Consider the following 15,424-nt stretch of genomic DNA (forward strand, 5'->3'; position numbering starts at 1 on the left):
CCCGGCCCATTGACCCGGAAGCACTCTCTGTCCCGTTTCCGGCTCCGAGTCCCTGCTTCTGCGCCTGCGCGCCGAGGCGGCTGGGTTGCCGGCGATCTCCACTACAGAAGAAAGATGGCGGTTGATGGGCCTGAGCAGGTATGTGGCGGCGGCGGCGGCGGCTGGGCGGGGGCCGGGGCTGGCTGCGGAGCAGGAGTGATCTGAGGTGGGCCGCCGACTGGGGCAAGAGATCGGTGGGTCGGGGGTGGGTGGTCCAATCCAGATCGGGCCCTGCCTGGGACCGGATGTGCTGTGTCAGCGCAGCCCCCTGGGGGTCAGGGCCGGGCCGGGAGAGAAGACACGGCGGAGGCGGAGTGAGATGAGCGATGGGAGCGGGAACGGGTCCGTCTGCGAGTCGCAGGAGACAGGAAACGCGTCCTTCCTCCCGGCTCCGCCTGTGGTAATAGCACCCGGGTCGGTAAAGCGCCGGGCTCGGGACAAAGCGCTCCGTGCGTGTCTGTCGTCTCTGGGTCGTTCTGGTTCCTATGAGGGAGGCTGCATTCGCATTCTGCTTTTAGTTTAGTCATGGGGTCAAGGAGGGCTCTGAAGAAATGCAGGAAGAGATTAGAACCCAAATCTGAAGCCTCTGTCCAGGCTGGAAGTGGCTTGGCTATGTAGCCTGTTATTTAATAATTACACTGTGTCTTCAGATGGAGCTGGAAGAGGGGAAGGCAGGCAGTGGACTCCGCCAATATTATCTGTCCAAGATTGAAGAACTCCAGGTGAGACGGGCTCCAGAGGGACAAAGGGAACCTGCAGGGGGATGAATGGTTGATGGAATTTCAACAATCCATACAATCCCACTGGGGCCAGTGGGAGAATAGTTTGTTACACATCTTCCAGAGTCAAACAGAGAAAGCCATTCCTTTGGGTAGACGCCTGATGGAGAGGATTTCACATAAAAGGGAGGACACAGGCTCAGGAGCTGAGGTTTATCAGATGGGGGTTGGGGTAGAGTGAGTGCAAGGGGAGACAGAATTGAGTCTGGACAATGCCGACACCAGGGGACTGAACGAAAAGGAATTGGCAACACAGTGCTCTTGCCTAAAGAGGGAGCGGGGACCACAGAAATAAGGAAAATAACGAATACGCATTGGATGGAGGAAAGCCATAGGGAAAGTTTCTAAACTCCAGGTACATTTGCAGGTATTGTATATGGGTTTCATTTTTGAAATGCACTTGTGATTTCATACAACAGTCCTGAAAAGAGGCATGGTGTAGTGATGCTATGCCCACTTGCAGTTGGTAACTAGATGTTTTAAATGGCTCTACCTAGCAGTTAATTGGCAGCAGGAGGGCTAGAACTTAGGCTTCTGACTCAAAGATCTTCCCACTGGAGCATGTTGATATGCCACCCTGCAAGAAATTGTCTACATGAGCCAGTTGTACTGTTGCCCCGTTAGGGTTTGTTCTTCCTGGATCAGTGTTAGACAAGTAGCTTTTTTTGATCAGAGGGGCTGCTGGAGGACAGGCCAGGGCCATTGGCATCATGGTGAATCTGAAACCTGCAGGTGCCTGTGCTCTTCCCTCACTCGGTTCATACCAGCCTGAGGGTCTTGACCAAGATCTTAACCTCCTACTTTTTTCTGCCTTTTGAAACTTCTTTTCTCCACAGCTGATTGTGAATGATAAGAGCCAAAATCTCCGGAGGTTGCAGGCACAGAGAAATGAGCTTAATGCAAAAGGTGAGGGGGGAAGGGAAGAGGGAAGGTTGGCTGTGGGCAGTTGGTCTGACTTCTGACTGTTCAGATCTCCCTGAATTACCTTCACATTGGTGCTTTTGTTTTCTCCCAGTCCATGGATATGCCTTGCAATGGTATATAGTTAATCACATGCACATCTCTTTCCAAGCCCCATAGCAATCCCCTTACATAGAATTTTTATTTTCTTTTTGTAGCTTTCCCTTCCAAATGTGCTTAGTTCCTGGGTATTGAATTATCGGGGAGGGAACACCAAACAAGCTGGGTGACCACTATGTCTGTTTCCCATCCAGTTCGCCTATTGCGGGAGGAGCTACAGCTGTTGCAGGAGCAGGGCTCCTATGTGGGGGAAGTAGTCCGCGCCATGGATAAGAAGAAAGTGTTGGTTAAGGTAAAGGCAGCATCACCCCAGGGACCATCCGCTGCATTCCCATACCTTTGTGTGTAGCCTTCCAAGGACAGCATTCTGTCACATTATTCTAGGACTTATGGGTCTCCCTGGGGGAGGTTGGTGGTTTGGTGACGTCAGGAAAAGTCATGAGCCCTGTTTCTTTAGGTGCATCCTGAGGGCAAGTTTGTTGTAGATGTGGACAAGAACATCGACATCAATGATGTGAGTGCAGCAGAGGAGGTGGGAGTTTGGGTCAGTTCTCTCCACACAGCTTCCTGAAAGTCTCTCCCCTCTCCCAGGTGACACCCAACTGCCGGGTGGCTCTAAGAAATGACAGCTACACTCTGCACAAGATCCTGCCCAACAAGGTAGACCCACTGGTGTCACTGATGATGGTGGAGAAGGTGCCAGATTCCACTTATGAGATGATTGGTGGACTGGACAAGCAGATCAAGGAGATCAAAGAAGTCATCGAGCTGCCTGTTAAGCATCCTGAACTCTTTGAAGCACTGGGCATTGCACAGCCCAAGGTGAGAAGTAGGGCTTCTGTGGGAGGGCCATGCTGTTCCTCACCTGTCCCAGGCCAGACTGGGTGCAGGGTTTGGGGAGGGATAAGTTGGCCCTCCCCACTCAAGAGAGCTGGGGGAGAGATACTATCAGGGCACTGAGGAGGTTTGGATATAAACACCAGAAGGGACCTTGACATTCATTCTCTTATATCTCTAAGCTTCTAGTATGGGATCCAGCACAGAGCAAATAGTATGTGTTCATTGAATGAAACATGGGGCTGGCTTTCTGCCCTGAGACCTGCTGTTTCCCTCTAGGGAGTGCTGCTGTATGGACCCCCAGGCACTGGGAAGACACTATTGGCCCGGGCTGTGGCTCATCATACAGACTGTACCTTTATTCGTGTCTCTGGCTCTGAATTGGTACAAAAATTCATCGGGGAAGGTAACTGTGGCTAGAAACATGAAAACCAAGCAGAAGGGGGGGGGGGGGGGGTAGGGTAAGGGTAGGGAACTCAACTCCTAATGCCAGTTTGGTCTCGGCACAGGGGCAAGAATGGTGAGGGAGCTGTTTGTCATGGCACGAGAACACGCCCCATCTATCATCTTCATGGACGAAATCGACTCCATCGGCTCCTCACGGCTGGAGGGGGGTTCTGGGGGGGACAGTGAAGTGCAGCGCACCATGCTGGAGCTGCTCAACCAGCTGGATGGCTTTGAGGCCACCAAGAATATCAAGGTGAGGTGGTGTGAGAGATGGGATGAGCTGAGGGAAGGCCATGGGTGAGGTGCAACCTGGGGAGGAGCCTAGCTGATGCCACACCCCTTCTCCACTCAGGTTATCATGGCTACTAATAGGATCGACATCCTGGACTCGGCTTTGCTTCGCCCAGGGCGCATTGACAGAAAAATTGAATTCCCACCCCCTAATGAGGAGGTTTGTAATGGGCAATGCTGGGCATGGATCTGGCTGGGGGGGTAGACAGTGGGGCTCAGGTTTTTCCTCTCATCTCTAGGCTCGCCTGGACATTTTGAAGATTCATTCTCGAAAAATGAACCTGACCCGGGGGATCAACCTGAGAAAAATTGCTGAGCTCATGCCAGGAGCATCAGGGGCTGAAGTGAAGGTAATCGGAGGGCCCAAGGAAAAGGAAGGGGCAGAGGCAGGAAGCTCTGGGTTCAAGGGCACAGCTACATCCTGTCTTCCTTTCCCTGCTCAGGGTGTGTGCACGGAAGCTGGCATGTATGCCCTACGGGAACGGCGAGTCCATGTCACCCAGGAGGACTTCGAGATGGCGGTAGCCAAGGTACAGGTCTCCATCTTTTCTGCCTTTGCTGACGGTGGCTCTAGAGCAGTGGGGATAGGGCCTGTGTTCACCCAGTTTGTAACTTAATGTTTTCTCTCTGCAGGTCATGCAGAAGGATAGTGAGAAAAACATGTCCATTAAGAAGCTATGGAAGTGAGGTGGATGGTCCCTGTGTAGATCCTCAAATAAAGCTCTGCAGGACAAGGCCTTTAGGACTTCAGTCTATTAATGAGTGGCTGCACTGTTCAATGACCAGGTCTGGGCACCACCAATAAACAAGGATTTATTTGGAAATTTCCAAACCTGCCAGAAGTGGCACTTTCCAAGCCCTAGGCCCACCCTTCTTATCAAGCTCCAAATGGGAATGAGTTCCCCCTCCCCCCCTGCCCTCCACCAAGCACACACACCCATGCCTCAGGCCAAGCCAGAGAACTTGAGTGTCCCCTTCCTCTAGGAGGCTTTATAGCCCTGGGCCCAAGAGCTGGAGTGGCAGCCCTCTGGCATCCCAGGAGATGATGGCGGCCAGAGCCGCTTGCATAGATTGAGGAAAGAAAATAAGGGAGGAGGCACCAAACAGGGCTCCCTGAAAAACCCCAACTTGCCCCCTGTACAAAAAAGTGGCTCCCACATAGAAGAACCTGCTCCCCAAATAGTGCAAATACCCAAAGGAAAGGAAAAAGCCAGCAGCTAGGCTGGGCTGGTCGGAATGGCAAAGAACTTTGGTTTAGAAAGGGTAGGAAGAGTGAGCTGAGTCTCTCTTCCTTGCCCAGCTCCCCAGAGCCAGCTAGGGCACTTGCCCCAAGGGGAAGTCTGTAAACAAGCAAAGCCAGTGGCCTTTGGTTCTGAACCTCCTCCCTTACAATGGCAAAGCCAGGCCCCCAGTAGTCCTACGTGGGCCTGCCTGCAGGGAGCAGAGGCGTTTATTGTGAACCCAATTAAAGCCAACGCAGAAAGTAAGTAATAAGGCTTTGGGGACCAAGCAACAAGGAATCCTACCGCTACATTTATGAAACTAACGCTGGGAAGCTGAGGGTAACAGGACAGACCTTCACCCTGCTCCTTATCCTATGTGTCTGCAGCCTCAGATGGGGGTCCCTTCCAGGCTGAGAAGGGGATGATGCCTGGGCTGGGAAGAAAGGAAGGGATCCCAGAGCAGTTAGGTCAGGCGAATTCCCAGCACCTGTTCCAGTTCCTGCCTTCGCTGCTGCACCTGGAAGAGAGACCAGCAGCTCAGGCTTCTGCTCACCACCACAGGAGGGCAAGCAGGGCAGAGTCTCACCTTGGCAAAGATATGCCTCCCCACTGCTTCCTGGGCCCAGGGCTGGTGGTAGAAAGCAGCTCGTCTCTCCTCCTCAGGATTCCCAATCACATCAGTGATGATCTGCAAAGAGCCAGGAAAAAGTGGTAGCATAATTCCCACTCCTGAGCCCCTGGAATCAATAGTGATGGGGATAAAACCACCCAGAGTTTAACCTGGTCTCATCACCAGGAAAGAGGACCACACCTTGAGGTCTCGGCGCTGGGAACGGAGCCATTCCTGGATGAAGTCCTGGGGGTCAGTGCTAAAGCTGAGCATGAAATCCCTCTGGGTCTTCAGCTGGTTGATGGACTCGATGGTCTCATGGATCTGGGGGGGAGGGGTATATATATATGTGTCAGACTGGCCCCCACTTCTAAGGAGTCTGTTTCCAGACCTAACCACAAAGGACTTGGACAGAAATCCTATCCCCAGGTGCTACATGTATAGAAATGCCCAACAGAGAATGCCCACCCCCAACTTGGGCCCCAGAGGGGGGGGGGGGGGTAGGTGCAGAGGGCCCACCTTGACATCAAGGGAGGCAATCTCCTGCTGATTGGTGGTAGAGGCCAGGAAATTGCTCATCTGGGCCTTGAGTGGGTCATCCACCTCGACGTCAATGTCATAACAGGCTGTCTTCTTCTGGTCATTAGGGTCCACGCTGTAGGCAGCACGCAGGAGAGGAAGGATGAGTACATAGCAGTATCCATCCCACCCACCTGGGCCAAACCTACACACACTTGGGGAGCAAGAAACCAGACCTGCTGCTTCTCTTTAGATCAATCCAAAGGTAAATTGCTCTTAGAAGAGCCTTCCCATTGCCCTCTTCCCACTGACCTAATGACATGGTTGATAACAATGGGGTCTGGATGCTGCAGCAAGCCAGCCAGCTTCATGGGAATCTCGGAGAATCGGAGACGACCACAACTGAAGATCTAGAGAGAGTACCAAAGGTGCCTTTCAGGGCACGGGGGGAAGTGGGTCCTCGCAGGGGGAGTGTGAAGAATGGCCAAGAGCTAGCTCAGTGGGGCTCTGGGACACCAGGCAACACAGGGGCTGCAAGACTAGGAGGAGTTCCCAGCTAACCTGGCGGAAGTAACGGTTGCAGTTGATGTACTCGCGCTCATGCCCATCCTGCAGCTGGTTGTGTTTGATGTAAAGCCACAGGGCCTGCATGATGGCGGCCCTCGTCTGTGTGTGCACTCCCAGCAGCCTTGCCAGTCGGGGGTCCAACTTGTACTGAGGAGGCTGGGGATAGAAGGAAGTCAAAGGAGGGGTTCTTGTGAAAAACCAAAGCCAAAGAATAGGGCAGGGACAGGAAGGGTTTACAATAAACCTGCCCCTGTCCCTGAGACATGGCCCCAGTCACCTGATGATCCAGCATGAGCAGGAGGGTACACTTGACATTGAGGTCTCCAGGCCGTTTCACCTGGAAGCCATCCGTTTCCTGGGTGGTGGGCATCCGATGCCACTGGCAGGGAGGAAGGAAGCATAGTTCATCACCAAGGGGTGGGCATGAACATACACACTTGGCCCTCTCCAAGGGGACCGAGCCTATTTCTCTGTGCACCTGGCACATCAGCCTGTGCTCCCATGCCCCATGTCCACTCTCACCTCCACCAGGTGGTTGTCAGGCCCGTACAGCTCCTTGTCTAGCTCAATGACGAGGCTCTTAAAGAATGAAGAGAACTTCCTCTTCTGTTTGCTAGGCTGGGGAGGGAAAGGGGTGAGATGGGAGTGCTGCTGAGCTTTCAAAGCTAAGCTATGCTAAGCCCCCAAAAGAGGAATACTGTTTCAGCCCTGAAGTTCAGGGTACTGAGGATTCTTAGGCCCTGAAGGAAGCAGGGAAGAGTGAATGACTGGAAGTAGGAAAAGGACTCTCTGTGCAGCCCCACTGTTAGCCAACATACGATTTTTAATTAAAAAAGGGACACCCTAGCTGGCTTGGCTCAGTAGATAGAGCGTCGGCCTGTGGACTGAAGGGTCCTGGGTTTGATTCCAGCCAAGGGCACATGCCCAGGTTGCAGGCTCAATCCCCAGTGGGGGGCATGCAGGAGGCAGCCAATCAATGATTCTCTCCCATCATTGATGTTTCTATCTCTCCCTCTCCCTTGCTCTCTGAAATCAATAAAAGAAATATATATATATATATTTTTTTTTAAAAGGGAACCCCTTCAAGACACTTTACTGCCACCTGTAGGAGAACTGTTGTAATAACCATACAAATCTCCCAACCTCTGACTGGCTTGGCCCAGTGCAAAGCTTGACCGGGAGCACTGCCCTTTCCCTCAGGTAGGACTTCCCAGAAGTGCCCAAGTGGCTGGCCCCAGTCTTAAAATCCACACAGGCCATGTCCTTCCCAGACAGCTTCTTCCCCAACTCACATCATCCAGGAGTTTTCCTTCCACTCGGAGTTCCCAGGAAGCCACCTTGTCCCCTGATGGGGTTCCCCCAGGGGTCCCTGCAGTTCCTGCACTGTCACCTTCCGCCTTGCTGGGACTGAACGTATTGGAAATATAGATCCGCAGCTTTCGTTTTTGCTGAAAAGAAAAAGACAGAGGTGGACCAACATGTTAGAAAACAATGCTACCCCTGTCTTCCCATCTGAACTCATTGAACATCAATACTGAGTGGCAGCTATTGGCCAGCACCTTGTTAGGCTCCTTATCTTGGCCTTCAAGGGACTCCCAGTTTTATGGGGGGAACAGATGCACTATCCACAGTTCCAACACTGTGGAATCAGTGGACACACAAGGTGCTATCAGGCAAATCAGAAGCCTCCAGCTCTTAGCTACACTAATAAAAGACAAAGATGCTAATTGACTGTACCTTTGCTATGCCCTAAGCCACGCCCACCAGCCAATCAGAGTGACTATATGCAAATTAACCCACCCAAAATGGCGGCTGGCAGCCACAGAGCTGGAGCAAGCAGGAGGCTTGGTTGCCCGGGTGATGGAGGAAGCCAAGCTTCCCGCCTGCCCTGAGCTGGCTGTGGCCTCCGCTCAGGGCAACAGTTTCAATTATAGAAGACAAATAAATCCCAGATACCTGCTTCCAGCCAGCCTCCACTGGGAGCTTGGGTGGCTGGGGTTGTGGCCAGCCTGCAAACAGCCATCAGCCCCTCACCCAGGATGGCCACACCCTCATGGGGTGAGGGTCCCCGCTGGGGGGCTTAGCCAGCCTGAAAACGGCCCTCAAAGCCTCACCCAGGCTGGCCAGGCACCCCAGCAGGAACCCCCACCCTAAAGGGGCTGTGGCCAGCCTGCAAACAGCCCTCAGCCCCTCACCCAGGCTGGCCAGGCACCCCAGTGGGGACCCCCACACTGAAGGGGCTGTGGCCAACCTGCAAACAGCCATCAGTCCCTCACCCAGGCTGGCCAGGCACTCCTATATAATAAAAGGATAATATGCAAATTGACCCTAACAGCAGAACGACTGGGAATGACTGGTCACTATGACACACACTGACCACCAGGGGGCAGATGCTCAATGCAGGAGCTGCCCCCTGGTGGTCAGTGCGCTCCCACAGGGGGAGCTCTGCTCAGCCACAAGCCAGGCTGCCGGCTGCCAGTACAGCGGTGGTGGGAGCCTCTCCCACCTCCTCAGCAGCGCTAAGGATGTCTGACTGCAGCTTAGGCCTGCTCCCCGCTGGCAAGTGGACATCCCCCGAGGGCTCCCGGGCTGCCAGAGGGATGTCTGACTGCCAGCTTAGGCCTAATCCCCCAGGGAGCGGGCCTAAACCAGCAGGTGGTCATCCCCCAAAGGGTCCCAGACTGCGAGAGGCACAGGCCAGGCTGAGGGACCCTCCCCCTCCCCCCCCGAGTGCACAAATTATTGTGCCCCAGGCCTCTAGTTTTAAATAAAACTCATCACAGCCCCAAAACATTCTCGTCTCCTAGAAAGCCTTCACCATTCAGGGGACTGTGCTAGATTATTATTAAAAAGAAAGAGGAAGAAGAAGAAAAAGAAAAGCTCTAGGGATGGGTAAGGAGAGAAGAATTATCCTAATCCTCCAGTTTTACCTTTCAAACTTCTGACCATGATCAACATGATTTGCATTTTATTTACTTTTTTTAACTTTTAAAAAAAGTATATATTTTTTATTGATTTCAGAGAGGAAGGGAGAGGGAAAGAGAGATAGAAACATCAATCATGAGAGAGAATCATTGATCAGCTGCCTCCTGCATGCCCCCAACTGGGGATCGAGCCCGAAACCTGGGCATGTGCCCTTGACCAGAATCGAACTCAGGACCCTTCAGTCCAAAGGCCAACACTCTATCTGCTGAGCCAAACCGGCTAGGGCAGTGGTCGGCAAACTGCGGCTCACGAAGTTTCAATCGCACTGTATGTGCACACCCGCACATGGTATTTTGTGGAAGAGCCACACTCAAGGGGCCAAAGAGCCACATGTGGCTCGCGAGCCGCAGTTTGCCGATCACTGGGCTAGGGCAACATGATTTACATTTTAAATCATGACCCAGGATCCACACACATCTATATAAACACCTGAAACAAAAATGTTATGAATAATACCTCTACTACTCTGGTAAGTACTTTACTATGGAGAATTATTTTAATTTCTACTATTTTATATTTCATAAAAAACATGCTGGTCCCACCACATTAACTGAGTTCATGCTCCACTAAAGGCTGCATCCGCAGTGAAATATCCTGCTCTACCCATCACAGACCCTTACTTAACCCCCAGAAAACCAGGCCGAGGAGAGGCAGAGAGCGTGGGAAGGCCCAGGATTAGCCAGGGCTGCACACACCGTTAGAGGCTTTTTGATGGCCTCCTGGATCTCCATCCGCTTGCGAGCAATGGTCTGGTCCAGCTTCCGCTCAAAAGCCAAGAGGTCCATGTACGCCTGAGACTCTGGGACAAGCTCCCGAATCTGGAGGGAGAAGGAATTCATCCGTTGTTTCAGCTGCAGCTCTGGCTCTTTCTTCTCTCCCTTCCCCATCGCAGGGCTGGAGGAGATTGACTCCATCCATAGCCAGCCATTGGGGGGGCCCCCTAGGCCCCTCCCAACATACTCACTCGCTGAGGTAGAACCTTATCTGCCATCTTCCTCCTCTTTAACCTGGGGAGGACAGAAACCCAATTAACAGGTCAATGGTCCAAAGGACCCCCAACCCCATCCATCCCTCCAGTCCCCAGGATCCTCCCCGAGGAGAACAAGGAGCCTTCCTCAGTCATAGCAGTTCTTAGGACGGAGGAAAGCCCTCTGTTGCCACTACAGCTGTGCTAGGTAGAGTGGGAAAAACAGGCTTACCCCCGGCGCTGGGCAGGCATCGGGGGCTGGGCCTGGGGCACAAGCAGGCGTTTTCGGAATGGGTCCATCATGGTGGGTGGCATGCCAGGTCGAAGTGGAGTAGCTGTACCAAATGGGGAGCCCGTAGGGGGTCCCACCTGCAAGCCAGCCATGGGCATCCGGCTCCCTGGTGACATGCCCGGCCGCTGGGGGAAGTGAGCCAAAGGGGGTGCACAGGTCAGTGGCAGGGCCCTATGAGGCCCAGGGCCCAACCCCTCCATCCCTGTCCTCGGCCAGGTCCAGCCCTGAGCAGCACACCGCAGAGGCCAGGCTGAAGTGCCAGAAACAAAGGGAAGCAGGCGTCTGATAGCAGAAGTGTAAACCACACCTGCCCCGCCCCTTCAACCGCCCTGGCAGCTGTGCCAGCGAATGAGGCCTGCAGAGCCCGGGGGGTGGGAGGAGAATCCTGCCTGCAGAGGGAAAGGCCTGGGGGAGTTTTCAGGGCCTAATGCCACCTTCCAGCCCCAGCAGGCTATGCCCCTGCTCCTTGGGACTAGCCAGCTTCAAGGCACTCGTAAGGCCCTCAGATGATCCAACCAAGCATTCCCATCCTAGGATGGAGAAGCACAGCACAGGAGCCCGGGGGTGGTGTCATAGCCAAGCAGCAGGGTGCAGTGTGTGGTATGAGCGGGCTGACCGGGCAGAGCCTTTAAACCCATCCCCTGTTGCCAGCCTGGTGCTGTGCCTGAGGGGAGAAAGTTCAATAGGCTGGCAAGCCCATCAGGCAGCAGCACGTGGTGCTGTGCCTGAGGGGAGAAAGAAGTTCAATAGGCTGGCAAGCCCATCAGGCAGCAGCACCCCAGGTAAGCAAGTTGCAACAGGATGGCTTGGACGTGTCTCAATTGGTGGGGGTGGCCGCAGCACAGTATGGAAACATCTGGTCACCATATGGCCCCTACTCACAACCCAGAACTGGACCCTTCGCTCACCTCCCTACTGCCCAGCCCCCAACCCCCTATACCAGAAGATCCCAAAGGGAAGCTGTGGCTCATGGGAGACAGAGCAGCTGACACCTGGACTCTGCCTATGTCCACACACCACCTGGCTCATAAGCCCTCACAGTCCCAACCTGGAGAATGGAGATAAGATTATCCTGGAACACAAGGGACAGAGTCAAAGGGGCAGCAGAGGAATCTGGGTGACAGAAATGACTTCTTTAGAAGTTTGTAGGCTTTCCCAGAGGTCCAGCTCCCCAACATTTGTGGAGCCCATCCAGGAGTAACCAACCCTCTTCCCACCTCCCTTCCCATGGCTGCTGTCTGCAAGGCCCGTTTGGCAGCTCTGCCTCACACAGGCCCTGGCAGCTTCACAGGGCTGGCCCCAGGGCCCAGATTATGCAACCAGCACAACCAGCCAACCAAGCCAAGCTGGTGGGGACTCGCACCAACTCAAAGGACCCCTGCCCCAGCATCATGGAGATGAGATTCTTCCTCCCATCTCTTCATCTAGCATCCATGTTCTCACCACAGAGGGTCAGATTCTTGACCAGATGGAGAGATGGAGAGAAACATGAACCAAAAGCATGGGGAAGGGAGGAGTAGGTAGGGTGGGAAGGAAGCATTTGGGAGAATGGAGAGTTAAACATGGGGGTGGGGTGAGAGCTCTGGGGCCTCAGGATTCCTGCCATAAGTCTCTCCTCATCAGAGAGATTTTCATCTGAGCTGCTGAAAGGCAAAAGACAGCCGTTTCTCTGCCTTAATGAGCCATGGCCAGGGATTACAGAAAAAAAGTCAGTGTGACCACAGCTGTAAGCCCACCCCCCGGACATCCCAGATATGTTTTTCCCACCCAGTGCCTGATCCGAAGGGGAGGAACAACTGAGGCAATGAAACCAGCCGAGTGCGAGCTAGGCCCCTGTGCTCTAGGCCCCTGTGCTCACTAGGGCGTTCACAAAACCTCTGCAGCACCACCCCTCCTGGGCAGGTGCTCCGGTAACTGAAAGTTCCAAGACGAGGCAGCACAGGCAGGCCTAGAAGAGGCCCCTCCCAGACATCTGCTCCAGACTTCCCAGGCGCAGAGCCCCCAGCGCACCCCAGGCCCCTGGCTTCCTCCAGGAGGGGGAAGGGGCCCAGGGGAGGGCTGCTTATAGTTCATGAAATCCCAGCTTGGCCCTGCCAAGCTCCACCAGTAACTCTTCCTCTTCCAAAAAACAACCCAAGGATTATAAAAAAGGAAAAAGAATGCAACCCAGAACTTTCAAGTTCCCTAACTCCCCACCTGCAGCAGGGCTAGGAAGGTCTGGCTCAGTGCCCTGAACCCCAGAAGCGCGAGGTGAACTCCTGGCCCTGTAGCCTACCTAGCACCAACCCACATTCTAAGCTTTATTTTACCTCCACCACCCAGGAGCAGGACTGGGCCTGATGCTGCCCCCTCCAGGCCTCCAGAAAGCATGTTCAGCCCTGCCTCAAAGCTGGTGGCTGGGCCTACGGGCCTAGAAGAAGACATCCCCCTCCACAAGTGAAAACTATTTTAAACGCTCTGGAGTGAACACAGCAATGTGTTTCTTTGTTGTCTGCATTAAGCTCCTCAGCTGCGAGCTTGGCTATCTGTGATCCACAGCTAGGACCACCGCCTGGAGGAAGGTGGGTCATCACTTCCCTTCTTTCAGTAGGCTCCCCTGTTGCTCAACTTGGGCCCTGAAAGCTTTGCTCTTCCAGCTCACCCCATGTGCCCTAACAGACAGGACCCCCCTTGCTTCTCAGATTTCAAGTCCCTTCTCCTTGAGCACACAACTGGACTTGGTAAGAGGCCAAACACGATCCCCCTTCAATTCAGGCAGAGAGAACTGGGTCTTCCCTCCCATCAACCTCTACTGCCTCCCCCTGGAAGAAGACGAGCTGGTGGGATGGGCAGCCCAGGGAAGCAGAGGCTCAGTGCCTTCCCCGTGAGCCTCATCCCTTTTCCCACCCCCAGCAGCCTGCGGCTACCCGACCAGCCTGCTCAGTCTTGCCACTGGCTCAAGGTCACTCCCTATGTCAGTGATGGCGAACCTATGACACGCGTGTCAGAGGTGACACGCGAACTCATTTTTTTGGTTGATTTTTCTTTGTTAAATGGCATTTAAATATATAAAATAAATATCAAAAATATAAGTCTTTGTTTTACTATGGTTGCAAATATCAAAAAATTTCTATACGTGACACGGCACCAGAGTTAAGTTAGGGTTTTTCAAAATGCTGACAGGCCGAGCTCAAAAGGTTCGCTATCACTGCCCTACGTGTTGCTGTGGAATCCATCCTCTCAGGGGCTTTCCCCAAGGCATTTCCCATGGGTTGCAAGCTGAGGAACTGGAGAGGCTCCTCTCATCCCTCAGGTCCTTCTCAGGCCAAAGGCCCATAGGAGGGCTCCCAGGCCAGGGCTCAGCTAGCTGGCCCAGGGCTGGAATGACTGATGGAGGCATCCCTTCGGGGCACCTTGGGATGCCTCCATCAGAGCTGGGGTGGGGGGGGAATTCGGATCACTTCCTAGGACCCGCCCCCACCCTCCCCCCAGGACCTACACTATTTCTCAGCCCACCCGCCCACAACTCACTGGCTCCCACAACTCCTCCATCCAAGGGGATGAGCAAGATAAGACAGACTCCAGCTAGAATCCAGACCAGGTCTGTCTCTGTCAGAAAAACCCTTTGTTTTTCTTTTGTTGTTTTTTTAGAGGGAGCAGGGAGAATGAGTAGTAAGAGGGGAAAATCACTCTTCCCAGGTAAGCATCTTCAGGAAGTGGGGCCCAGGGCTCCTGGGGTGACATGTGTACCCTATTCGACGAGGACCCATTTCGAGGACCTCCACCTGGGGACATAAAGGAAGAATAGAAGCCCCGGCTTCCTTCTTTCCCTCAAACTTGCCAGGAGCCAGTGCCAAGTGGCACATGGGTTGGAATATGGCATTGCTAGAACTTAAAGGCTAAATAAAAGTGGAGCGGGGACAGGAAACAGGATGGGTGCAATTCCCAAGCGTTGTGGGACAGCCAGAAACAACGGCTGGGAGGCTGATGAGTCCCACCAGCAGTCAGGCTAAGTTCCTCACACAGGCTCCCAGCCTCTGCCTCTCAATGGCCTTTGAAGCTGCAACCTGAGAAGCTCTCTTCCAAGCCAAGCCCCAAAGGGCTCTGGATAGAACCCTTTGAAGCAACTCACAGGATCCTCCAGCCCCAGAGCAGCAGGGCTCGGTGGAGCCTCTCTGCTCCTCCAAACAAATCAACTGCTGGACACTGCGACACCGGGCAGAAGGCCAGAGAGTCTGCCCAGAATGGGCCGGGCTGTGTCCTTCTTCAGGCCTGGCCACCACTGTCTCTGGTCCAACTCAGAGTCATCCCGTGAAAGGCCTCCTGGGCCTGACCCAGGGGTCGACTCGCCACTGCACAGGCCGAAATCCCCTGTCCCCATCCTGGGCCTCCGGTGCCCGTGGGAAGCCAGGCCCTTCCTCCTCCTCATGAGCAGCTGGGAGCCATCTCAAACTCGCTAGGACCCTGCCAGTTCCCGGCTACAAACAACAGAGCAGACTTGGAGTGGGACCGAGGCCAACTGCAGGGTAACCCTGGTTTCTCGGCGGGGGCCCTTTTTCAAAACTTTCGGATCACTTCCTAGGACCCGCCCCCCCCCTCCCCCCAGGACCTACACTATTTCTCAGCCCACCCGCCCATAACTCACCGGCTCCCACAACGCCTCCATCTCTCAGCTACTCAGAATCCCCTCCACCCTCTTAGCCTGTCCCCTAAGTGCTCCACCACCACCTCGCCGATTCCGAGGGCCCCTGGCCGCCTTGCCCTCCACTTTGTCCCGTGCGTTCCACATGCAGGGCGTCTGGACCTCCAGTCCAGGCGGTTGCCCCAGAACCCCCTCCCGTACCCTGACACCCGCGTGCTCGCGGCGCC

The 15,424-nt window shown here is 54.2% G+C and overlaps 2 protein-coding genes across 3 annotated transcripts; one reads left to right on the forward strand and one right to left on the reverse strand.

Annotated features, from left to right (window-relative positions):
• Window positions 1–39: 39 nt before the first annotated feature.
• Window positions 40–4,155, forward strand: PSMC5 (proteasome (prosome, macropain) 26S subunit, ATPase, 5). 2 transcript variants are annotated; one of them, NM_001293056.1, is made up of 12 exons: window positions 40–138; window positions 690–761; window positions 1,655–1,724; window positions 2,033–2,130; window positions 2,296–2,352; window positions 2,430–2,660; window positions 2,955–3,081; window positions 3,185–3,375; window positions 3,475–3,573; window positions 3,653–3,763; window positions 3,857–3,943; window positions 4,047–4,147. In NM_001293056.1, the coding sequence occupies exons 1-12, from the start codon at window positions 115–117 to the stop codon at window positions 4,098–4,100; spliced, it is 1,221 nt and encodes a 406-aa protein (NP_001279985.1). In that variant the 5' UTR covers window positions 40–114; the 3' UTR covers window positions 4,101–4,147. The 2 variants fall into 2 exon arrangements, with proteins under 2 accessions (NP_001279985.1, XP_005858700.1); XM_005858638.2 differs by lacking the exon at window positions 40–138 and adding an exon at window positions 316–439 and having other exon boundaries at window positions 4,047–4,155.
• Window positions 4,156–4,210: 55 nt separating this feature from the next.
• SMARCD2 (SWI/SNF related, matrix associated, actin dependent regulator of chromatin, subfamily d, member 2) lies at window positions 4,211–10,791 on the reverse strand. The gene is made up of 12 exons (XM_005858647.2): window positions 10,517–10,791; window positions 10,282–10,324; window positions 10,013–10,135; window positions 7,625–7,780; window positions 6,855–6,950; window positions 6,610–6,711; window positions 6,327–6,488; window positions 6,078–6,175; window positions 5,766–5,901; window positions 5,448–5,570; window positions 5,223–5,324; window positions 4,211–5,153 (listed from the first exon to the last, which is right to left on the reverse strand). The coding sequence occupies exons 1-12, from the start codon at window positions 10,774–10,776 to the stop codon at window positions 5,100–5,102; spliced, it is 1,455 nt and encodes a 484-aa protein (XP_005858709.1). The 5' UTR covers window positions 10,777–10,791; the 3' UTR covers window positions 4,211–5,099.
• Between the last annotated feature and the right edge of the window lie 4,633 nt (window positions 10,792–15,424).

This window comes from Myotis brandtii, unplaced genomic scaffold (genome assembly GCF_000412655.1).
Source record: "Myotis brandtii unplaced genomic scaffold, ASM41265v1 scaffold120, whole genome shotgun sequence".
In the NCBI taxonomy this organism is placed as follows: Eukaryota; Metazoa; Chordata; class Mammalia; order Chiroptera; family Vespertilionidae; genus Myotis; species Myotis brandtii.